At 40.3% G+C, this 11,125-nt stretch overlaps 1 protein-coding gene across 3 annotated transcripts; it reads right to left on the reverse strand.

Moving 5' to 3' along the window:
• LOC8054227 (DNA repair protein UVH3) lies at positions 1,771–10,302 on the reverse strand. 3 transcript variants are annotated; one of them, XM_002468268.2, is made up of 14 exons: positions 9,818–10,302; positions 9,176–9,366; positions 8,965–9,097; positions 8,384–8,461; positions 8,236–8,289; positions 7,921–8,105; positions 6,125–7,766; positions 5,744–5,938; positions 5,572–5,657; positions 4,867–5,140; positions 4,622–4,758; positions 4,058–4,142; positions 2,850–3,350; positions 1,771–2,558 (listed from the first exon to the last, which is right to left on the reverse strand). In XM_002468268.2, the coding sequence occupies exons 1-14, from the start codon at positions 10,154–10,156 to the stop codon at positions 1,989–1,991; spliced, it is 4,470 nt and encodes a 1,489-aa protein (XP_002468313.1). In that variant the 5' UTR covers positions 10,157–10,302; the 3' UTR covers positions 1,771–1,988. The 3 variants fall into 3 exon arrangements, with proteins under 3 accessions (XP_002468313.1, XP_021306265.1, XP_021306266.1); XM_021450590.1 differs by lacking the exon at positions 9,818–10,302 and having other exon boundaries at positions 8,965–9,074; positions 9,176–9,194; XM_021450591.1 differs by lacking the exons at positions 9,176–9,366; positions 9,818–10,302 and having other exon boundaries at positions 8,384–8,430; positions 8,965–9,074.

An 11,125-nucleotide genomic window follows, 5' to 3' on the forward strand; every position in this document is an offset into this window, starting at 1 on the left:
CTTCAGAAGATCGTTTGATGAACAAACCCAAAGTGGGTGGACTCAGCTGCAATGATGGTTTAGTGAGGTAATTTTGATCTCAGGCAGAGATGTGGTGCCCTAGAAGTTAGGACATTCCATGAAATTATTCGCAAAAAAAAAAAGAAAAAACATTCTAGGAATTTTACAACGAAATCCTTATACAAGGTCATGCCTTTAGGGGTGACAAGAACCCAAGATTAGCAGAGATCTAGGAATGCAAAATCTCTCTCAAAGTGCAATTTTTTTGGATGGTGTTTCATGACAAACTACAATGTGGGGTGGCTCTGTTAAATGCAAGTTATGCGATCACTAGAAATAACTGATCACGTATTTTTGCAATGGCCAATGGCATCCTACCTCTGAACTTTTTCCCGTGACTCTTTTGATTGGCTGAGATCACCCCTAAGTGTGGAAACGTTGTTTGATGAGGTGCTGAATCAAACAAAGAATGGGATGAGGAGCTTAATGGATGAGGAGTTTAATGTTGTTTGTTTGTGCGTTTTAAATAAAACCTTGTTTAGTTCGCAAAAATTTTCAAGATTCTCCGTCACATCGAATCTTTGGTCGCATGCATGGAGTATTAAATATAGACAAAAATAAAAACTAATTGCACAGTTTACCTGTAATTTGTGAGATGAATCTTTTGATCTTAGTTACTCCGTGATTGGACAATGTTTTTCAAATAAAAACGAAAATGCTACAGTAGCTAAAAACCAAAATTTTTGCGAACTAAACAAGGCCTAAGAAATATCGTGGTCATCAACCACTAGCGGCTTCTCCGGTGGCAGTGATCCACAAGTCATGTTGCTTAAATCCTGAAGACCACTTCTTAAGCCAAAATCCATAGCTACAGCGGATGGGATCATCAACGAGCTGAAACAAGAACTGCTGCACAGGGCTCCTAAATGCCCGTTTAGTAAGGCTCTCTTCGGCTTCGGCTCCTACATAAACAGTTTAATAGGACTCATTTTTCAGCCATAAAAAGAGGAGTCAGTGGGTTCCAGCTCCTCCGGAGGACCCATTGAGGAGGAGCCATACTAATAAATAAAGTCTAAGTACAGTAGCATTTAAATGTGTTAAAAGTTCTTCTTGGAAAGAGTGTGGCCAAGAAACTAAACTTCTGAGTTATGACTTATTTAGTTCCCTGAGTGAAATTTTTTTTATACTATAGCACTTTTATTTATATTAGCTAATTATTATCTAACAATGAACTAACTATGCTTAAAAGATCTGTCTCGTAAATTACAGATAAACTATATAGTTAGTTATTTTTATCTATATTTAATACTTTATGTATATGCCGCAAGATTCGATGTGATAAGAAATCTTAAAAAGTTTTTAAATTTCGAGTGTAACTGGCCTTGTTCAGTTCCAAAAAAATTTGAAAAATTGACACTGTAGCACTTTCATTTGTATTTGACAAATATTGTCCAATTATGGACTAACTAGACTTAAAAAATTCGTCTCATAACCAAACTGTGTATTTAGTTTTTATTTTTGTCTTTATTTAATACTCTTTACATGCGTCTAAAGATTCGATGTGACCGGAAATCTGAAAAATTTTACAAATTTTTTTGGAACTAAACAAGGCCTAAACAAGACCTTAGTTGGGTTCAGTTCTTCTGTGGGGTGTTGAAGGGTTGCCGCGGTCAAGCTTTAGTTTGTTTGCGTTGTTGAATTTTCGTGCTTCCTTGTAAACTGTTAACCCCAGTGCAGGATTGGGGCTTCAAACTTATAAGCTTTCTAATAAAACCGGGCTGGACTTTTGATCTAAAAAAAGACGGAACAAAATCTCCGAAGTGCATTTTGCGTCCGCAAAACAGCGCTCATGGCTGGTCTACACAAAACAGCGTGTGAATCTGACTCAGATCTACCGTGTGGCCAACGACCGAAATGTGAATCATAAGCGCTTGAACCAAACAGAAGCCGTAAATGCGTGCTATACATGCACTGCAACCGCAAACAAGTCACGATTTTCTCCTACGCTTGGTAAGCGTCGGCATGGCACTAAAACCTCGGCTTGCCTTGCGTCTCTGCTGCGACGAAGATGCACCACGGGCCTCCATGCTTGCATTCTCTGTACACTCTCCCGCGGTCGACAGGCTCGCACTCTTGCAACTCTCTGAAACTCCATCCATAGCGTCACATGGACCACTTGGCTCAGGTTCTATTTCTGCACCAGATTGATGACCTGCTGGTTCTTGTTCGTTGCCTTCGCCCTCCTCCATACAAAAACCACCACCACTGAACAGATAGTCTTTCGGTGCCGAATCCACCTGATTGTCCTCACGTAACTCAAAGTCCTGGGAATCTTCATTGATATCTTCGGTAGTGCCTGCACCTATATGCATCCGACTGCTGTTCAGTTCACTTGTATCCTGATGGTAAAGGTTAAACCCTGTGTCCTCTCCAGCCATGTCTGCGACTGCAGCAGCTTGGCCTGGGTTATTTTCATCGTTTTGATGCATTGGAACATCATTGTCATATGCTTCATGACCATCTTCCATGTATGTCACCTGTTTCCGCTTCCTACTTGACTGCAAAATCAGCACCAGATAGCAAATGACATAAGTTTTTTCCTGGCAATGCATATATATCTTTTCATATAGAGAACAAAAGAAAGGCATTGCACAACTCTCTCAAAATACCGTAAATTTGTGATTTCAAGCAATAGTAAACACGTTCACTAATTACCATGTTCTAGCTAGCCATTTCTAGGCCGGACTACAGATTTTGCCAATGTCAGCAGTGCACAGTGGAGAAACATTTCACTTAGAAATATAAGCACCATATGAAAGTAAAGGCACAATACAGTAAGAGAAGCTCACCCTTCGCAATGCCCTTCCTTCTGATCCATAACTGTTGGAATGCCTTTTACATGAATCCTCATCTGAAGCTGAAGTAGAATACTCTATTTCATAATCCTCCTGACTTATTGTTGCATCATTTCCAGCATTTGTCCTGCTTCGTCCTCTTCCTTTGGAGCGACCACAGGGGCTCCCTCTTTTTCTCTTAGTGGTATTGTTATTTTCTCTAGTAATCTCAACTGTATCTGCCAAACTGTTGGTATCTCCTACATTATCTTCTTGACTTTCCATATTCCTGATTCCAGAATTGTTTTTCCTTTTTCCTCTACCTCTGGCATGGCTTGAGGAGTTTGCCTCTTTCTTCTTGATCGTCTTGCTAGTACTGGGATTATCTGGCTCAGGTTCATCTGTGTCAAGAAAGCTTTTCCCTGTAATGCCCTTGATGGCTTTCTTAATCCTTTTGCTACGAATTTTTGCAAATCTCTCGTTGAATGAATAAAATGCCTCCATGCGCAACTGAGTCTGCATGTAAGTAAATCAATTTAATTAAAATGCAAGGATTTGACACATTCTGAGTATCACCTCATTTCCATTTAAATATTCTTGGCTAAATGAAACCCAACAAAAAGACTATACATTTACACTTACAAAAAGGCAGAGAATCATTTCTGTAATGATACAATAGGACAAGAAAATTGTAATGATGTATTTGTATTTTTTATTGACATTGCAAATGGTTATGATATGATTGAGCCACTGGCTGCAGATCCAAAAATTTACACAAGATTAGGTGAGACGCTGGCATATCTGTATAGTCTGTTCTCTAAGAGTGTGTTTGATTTGAGGAATGGGGTGATCTCTCATCTTCTCACTCCTGAATTATTTCTTTGGTTTGTGGAATAGAATGGGTTGATTCTCTATCACCTCATCCCTCACAAGCTAAAAATTAGTACAAGCCCCCGGTGACAGTAAAAAAAAACTAGTACAAGCATTAGGAATGGGGCAGTTCCACCAAAATTCATGGGATAAACTCACAATGCACCACCACATCTAGGATGGGGTGGTTCCTCGAATCAAATATCCTCTAAAAACATTCATCATCTTTCTGAGAAAAAAAAAGACAAACTACAAAAGTTGGTAGACTAAACCAGCATCATGCAGAACATTACATACAAAACAGAAGTAGCCTAGAATGCAGTAAATAGTTATTGAAACCTAACTAGACGAACCTCATGTTTATTATACTCTCTCAAAACAGGAATAAGCAGTTCATCAGCTTTCTCTTTGCCCCATCCAAACCTTTCCCAACATAACCTGAAGGAATTTTTTTCTTTAGTTCTGATGCTGTACCAAGGACGCAGAAGAAAAAAAACATTCATAACAGATCAATGTTCTTCAGCTTGATCGTTCTTTTTCTTAAGGGTTCTTGTAAAGAAGATAACAGTCATGAATCAATATCAAAACAGAAATACGAAAAAACAATGGTTTACATCAACTTCGATTCCTAAATGCTGTACAGTGCAGATACTTCTAAAATTTTCTTTTAAGTGACACACACAATCCAGGGCAGCTTACCTTCTTACATATGCAACCTATATTAGGCAATATAGTCCAAACTGGCAAATGGTTAATTATATACTACATATGTAATATTAAACCCAAAATAAATTCTTACATTCTCGAAAAGGAAACAAATTGATATGCTCACAGAAATCTAGAATTATAGCTCTCATGAATACGTCGTATACTGCTTGCAAGTTCAATGGCTCGCAGAAAAATAGTTCTCAACTTACTTGCGTAGTAGGCCTAAATCTGGTCTTCCCCAGGAAAAAGGCTCCATTGAATTGTCAACTTGTGGAGAAATATATGCATTTACAACTGATTCACTGGGAAAAGTTGCAGGGATATGCCAGTTCTTGCTCACATTCCTCTGATATATTAAGGAACAATAAGAAAAAATACGACAAGAGCATGTATATGCAAGAATCAATCAATGACAGAGGTCCATAAGTAGTTCCCTGCAAGAAAACATACTTACATGTTTACTCATAAATATTTCCTTTACATGTTCAGCCTCATTAGAAGATTGTTTATCATCAGAACCTTGAATGCATTCAGGTTCCAGGCCTTTACCCTTTCCATCTGAATCATTTCCACCAAGTTTTCTTTTCTTTGATCTACCACTTGCTTCCACATGCAGTTTACCAAATATTGATGGATCCGGTGATTCAATCCATTCTTTAAACTTCTGCAGTCCATCTTCCTCAGGAAATGCATGTACAACTTCAATAGCATTCACAATGCCGATACCACTGCACACCAGCATATAAAGTAAAATAAAAAATAGAGCATAACCAACAAAAAAAATGTATCAGATGAAATGTTGCATTTTGGTGCTGCACTTTAGAATACTTAGAAAGGTCAATCATGCTTTTAGTATTACTAAACTTAGGTATTCCGATTGAAAGGCATTCAAACTACGGAACAGAAAATGAAGGGAAAAAACAATTTCTGGAGCAGAAACTCGAGATCCACTTCCTAGAAAAGAAAATGTAACAACCCATACATAAAAATAAACTTTGATGTTACTTTCATATAGCAGTTGAAATCATATGGTTATCTGACAGGAGCATTTGCACCACCACAACTAATAAACATTGTATATATGTATTATGTAGAATGGTTTCAAGATGTAACAAGAACATGGTAAAGAAATTCCTGCATTTTGTTAGGTTGTTATTACCTAACGCCTTCAGTGTAGTCACTCCCAAGAAGCAGAGCCATACGGATTAACTGTTCTCGTGTTAACCCAAGCTCAGACTCAATGTCCTGAAACATTACAACACTATTTGAAAAAGGATCGAGCTGAGAAGACAATGAATATAATTGAACCAAGATACAAAAATAGGATATACCTTCATAAAATATGTTTCTACGTACTTCCTATCATCAAATATGTTCTTGTAAACATTCCTTGCTCCAAACAGAAAGACGTCTGAATCATCAGTGACAACTCCATCAACGAGGTTATTTATTTCCATGTATGCACATTGAGCTTCAGCTTCCGTTGGTGCAATAATATATGGCAAGCCAAACATTTGGAGCAATTCCTGCAACATGGAACCGCATCAGAGTAGCATTTTGTCATCAATGGAACTTTTGGCTAGTGTTTCTTTACTAATAAACCAAATTATTTACTTATATCTCTATTTCCAATGCACACATTATGATATAATTTTGCATCAAGAACCTTGAATTATTCAGTTGAAAATAAGGAATTAAGGATCACTTCAAACCTGGCATTCGGCAAACATCTCACTGCTTACAGACTCTGCATGACTTTCAAGTTTTCGCCTTTCATGTCCAAGATCTATCTGTTCTTGTCTAAGACGAGATAGCTCTGCATCAACATAACTCGCTGATATTGTATGGTTGTCATCATTGTCACAAATTTGTGTATAATCTATCTCAGATGTGGCAAACTTCAGATCTACTTGGGTAGCATTTTCTTTTTGTTCAGCAGTGTCAGCTAGCAGTTCATCAATCAAAAGATCCTTTTGATGTGACAAGGTTTCTCCAGTTGAAGCAATATCATTGCTGCATTTTGATTGATCAGAATTCATAATGTTTAGGTTGGAAGTTTTATCACAATCGCCTACAGCTGTTCCAGGAAGTTTGGTTGTAAATATCATTACATCTTCACCGTTAGCTTCTGTGCTGTTAGATGGTTTTTCAGCCAGATTACTTGTGAATGTAGTACATAGAGGCACAGACCCCAGATGCCCATCATTTTTCACCAGTTGAGGTCGGGTTTCATTTTCTTGTCTATCAATTCCAAGTAGTCCAGTGCCCTGTACCATATCATCCTTATCACAATTGATTTCTGTTCTTGTTTCATTGTTTATCTCTTCAACAACAGGTACTCCAGAATGTGAATCATTTTCACCAAGAGCTTCAGATATCTTAGGAACATTATTGGAGAACTGCAAAGATCTATCTTCAACAGATTCTTGTATATCTCCAGTGCTCACATTCTCAGATGCCTTCTTCTCAAAATCCTCTAAACTCCTCCTTATTGCTTCCTGTACAAGAGCTGCTTCTTCTAAATCCCCCTTTGGTGCGTTACATGGATTATGTTCACTACTAGAAGCAACTCCAGGTGCAAAGCTATCACCTTCCTCCCACTCCATCTCATCATCGCTGCAATTCTCTGGCAGAGATGACTTATGATCGTTCTTGCCAACTTTCATAGGAGATGTTCCTGCTTCAATAACACCATCTTCCCAAATACACTCAGAATCTTCAGATTCTTCCGTGTTTTTAACCAAACAATTATTGCCAGAAAACATGTTGGATGTCGACCCAGACACTAGTTGCAAAAATATATCTTCATCGCCATCCTTCAATTCAGTTTGATCAACCGAGAAAGATATCTCTATTGCTTCCTTGTTTCCATGACAAGAACTCTCAGAAATGTTATCTGCTGCTTCTACTTGTGATGAGGTCTGATGGTTCTCTCTGTCAGTTTCAGAAAGATCCTCATCAGGATTACAAGAACTCTGGAGCTTGTTACTTTCAAAAAGATGCTCTGGAAAAACTGGAGGTTCTTCATTGCCTGTTGATCCATTGTGAACACTGGTCTGCGTTTGTCCCTTACTTTTAACCTGCTCATTCTCTTTAATAAAATCTAAATTCCTTTGAATGTCACGAGTCATACGAATTCCCATTGCTCTGACCCTGCTTACTCTAATTCGTCCTCTCTCATCACGATAGGTCTCAACATCAGGCCCAAAATCCCTCGAAGGTTTACTGCTGTTGGGAGGCTTCATTGTTCCCAAACTATTTGTTGGGTTAGATGTGAAGACAGAAGAATTAATTTCCTTTTTTGATTTAGTGTTCTCAACATTATGTTCCTTTTCACGTCTTTGTGCCAGCATCCTGATCCAGTAGGGAAAGTACAATAAGCTAATAAATATGATGCTGATGCTGGAATATCACAAAAGGCAATGTGTAGAACTGGAAAGCCTTAAATGAGCAGCCCTTGTTAATTCTAATGCACACAGCGACAGATGCAAAGTAACAAATCACTTACTGTTTATCACCAGTGAATGATGATGAGAAAATAAACTCTCTGTTAGCTTCTGATGCTATTTTTGATGTCTGGACACCTCCACCACCCTTCCCTGCAGCAGACTTCTGAACTTGGTCTATCTCTCGACGGAAAGCAACTGTTTTGAGATAGGACTGTATTTGAAGCTCTGAAAATTTTGCAGGTTCCTGGAAGGAACTTCTCATTACTAAAGATGACCAAATTGTAAAATCATATTAAAAGGGTCCAAGGATAGATAGCCACCAAACAAATAGTGTTGCTATGCAGCTGATATACTTACAGAAGTATGCCTATTACCTTTTTTATTTTCTGGTATTTCTGCCTGTTTTCAGCCATCACTCTCTCCCTCATCTAAAGCAAACACAAAAAGGGAAATAAGATATCTTCCTTGTTGCTTTGTAGCATAGGACAATCATAAGAAGCATTAGTCTGTTGCCCCTTTTACCTGAACAAGAAGATCTAACTGCATCGATGGAGGAAGGGAAGCCAATACTGCAGGATCAATGTCACCAGTTGTCATAGGCTGCAACCGCAATAAAATTATACTATGTTTTAAACCAACTAATAACTGAAGAAAATGAACATACAACAGGGAAAAAACACTTTTTCTAAATACAGAGCAAGAAAGCCAGGAACTAGTCCATATATTGTGGTTGTGGTAAGGGCAGATCATCCTCTAATCATCGGGCTTTTCCGTCGAGAAGAGTCTTTGATGATAGCCAAGTTTGATAGGCAAAATCCTTTTTACTGAATTAACACTTGATTGATTAAACAAGACTTTGGCAACCTTCATATAGAGGAACCATCTAGTAAAGCTAACCAACTAGGATGCCTAGCTATCAATCTATCAAACAAGGGAAATATGTGCTAGTCAGTGCAGTCGTATATGTTTTCCATAACACCAAAGTCACATGACAGAAGTATGAAATACGTAAATATTTTAGCAAGACTCAAATAACCTGCAGAAAGAAAAGTGAAAGAAATAAAAAGTATGAAATTTCAATGATTCATGGGAAATATACTTACGAAGATCATCCCTTCATCATCATCTTCATCCTCATCAATTTCAGCTCCTTCTGGCAACGGAACACTTGTAAAATGGTGTTTTCCTTCGTCAGTGAAATCTGCCTCTTCCTCTGCAGCAAGTGATGCGGCCAGCCTTAACACATGCAATAAAAATATCAACTCACTGGCCTTAACCAGAAAATAACATGAGGAGAGTTACGGGTAGACATACATTTCATCCACTTTCTCCTGATTGATTGATGCAGCATTTCCCTCACTGTTGTTGGTATCACCAATTTGGTTTTGACTTGTTTTCTCAGTTTCTCCTTCTTTACTGCTCTCAACTTGTTTGCCCTTGGCATCATGCTTAGCCCTGTCACTCCGGATTTGTTCTGCCAATTCTTCAAGCTTCCTCGCTTTGAGCTGACAACCAAAGGTCACAAACCATCAATACCTTGATCATGAATTGCTCAGCACATTGAACTATACTCTAACCAATTTATTGCACCATATAATTGGTAAAATGAGCTTGTTCGCTTAAATTTATCAGCCGAATCTGTCAGTCATTCGGCAGTGTTTTTCTCTTACAACATACCAGCGAACTGTATTTTCAGCCATGTATTCACACAAGCGAACAGGCTCACGAACAACAGTTATATGATGATGGTTATTCGGATGAATTGGAAGGATGCACTGCCTTCTGTGCTAGGATCAAAATAGAATGCACTGCAAATTCTGTGCCTAACATTGATAATTTTGTATTATAAGCGATTCGGGATGTCAGTATTCCACCTCTAATGAACGAGACAACGACCACCCACATCGAGTAGAGAAAAAAAAGGGGAGAAGGGTAGGTAACGGAGAAGAGACTCACATGGGAGAGCAGGAGCTTCTCGGCTGTCTTGCGGACCTTGGCCTGCGCGGCGTCACGGTGCCTGCGGCGGGCGGCGAGGGTGCGGCGCTTGAGCGCCGGCGTGGCGCCATCGAAGACGAATACGGGGCGGACGCGGAGGAAGAGGAGCTTGCAGATGCGGCGGAGGAACCCGAGGAGGTGGGCGTCCCGGACCATCTCGCCGCTGTCGTCCCGCATCGCCCGCATGAACTGCACCATCCAGATGCTCGCGTCCACCGCCACCCGCTTCCCCGCAAGGGTCTCCACCGAGACGCGTCGCCCGACCGGAGCCAGCAGTTCCCACAGCCCGTGAACTCCCATCTCCTTCTCCCGGGCGCCGAAAGGAGAGGTGGAGGGTGCCCTTGGCGGCCGGCGACTCCGGAGAGGCGCAGCGGTGGCGCGACGCCGAGCAGGAGGCCAGGAGCGAAGGGGTCTGTTGTGCCTGTCGCTCGGGCCGTGTCGCCTCTCGCGGGTGCGACTTGGGGTTGCAGTTGCCGTGGCAGGGAAAGGTCAAAGGCGGTTCCCATTGGGCTTGTTTGGGCCGGATAAATGGATCATTTGATAGAGGGGCGTACTGTATTGGGCTTCTTCTTGAAAGAAGTTGCAAGTGTTGGAGTTGGACCGTTGCGACCACTTGTGAAAAAAACTTGTGTGATGGACAACGAGTAAAAACACCATTTAGTTTCGGGCCCCTTTTCCACGAGCTGGAGGAGCTCACCGCCGGCGGCGGGGACGTTTCAGGTTTGTGCGTCTGGCTGCGGAATGGGGTGAACATGGAGGCGGCATCCTCAGCTGGATCATGACTACAAATTAAGGATTTAGAATGAGTTCTAGCTTCGTGCTTTTTTCTAAGGAGAAACAAGTTTTCACTAGACAAGGCCTGGAACAAGCTCTGGCCTCTGGTGAGTCCTCAAGACAACACGGCAGCTTACAAGACTCCAGAGTTAGTTGATGCGCAATATGGTTATAATTTCTTCTGTCCGGACTGTTTTCAGGCACTATCATTGAAGGTTCTTCATTTTCTTGAAAGTGCATAGACAATGGATATTTGAGATTGATCAAGTTCCCAAAGTTTCTCTTGGTGTCAACACTCAATAACAGAATTATGTAAACCCCTTTAATTCCAGTTTGATTATTAGTTTTTCTCTCTTAGAGGTGGAAGTTCAGGCTGATCACCACGGTGACACTGCACATATTACAGGAGCACAAATAGCAACCGTAGTACTTCTCTTATATTTGCACAAAGTATTGTTGCTGAAAATTTGAGGATGAGCCTCCTCAACTGTTCGG

This window comes from Sorghum bicolor, chromosome 1 (genome assembly GCF_000003195.3).
Source record: "Sorghum bicolor cultivar BTx623 chromosome 1, Sorghum_bicolor_NCBIv3, whole genome shotgun sequence".
Classification (NCBI taxonomy): domain Eukaryota; kingdom Viridiplantae; phylum Streptophyta; class Magnoliopsida; order Poales; family Poaceae; genus Sorghum; species Sorghum bicolor.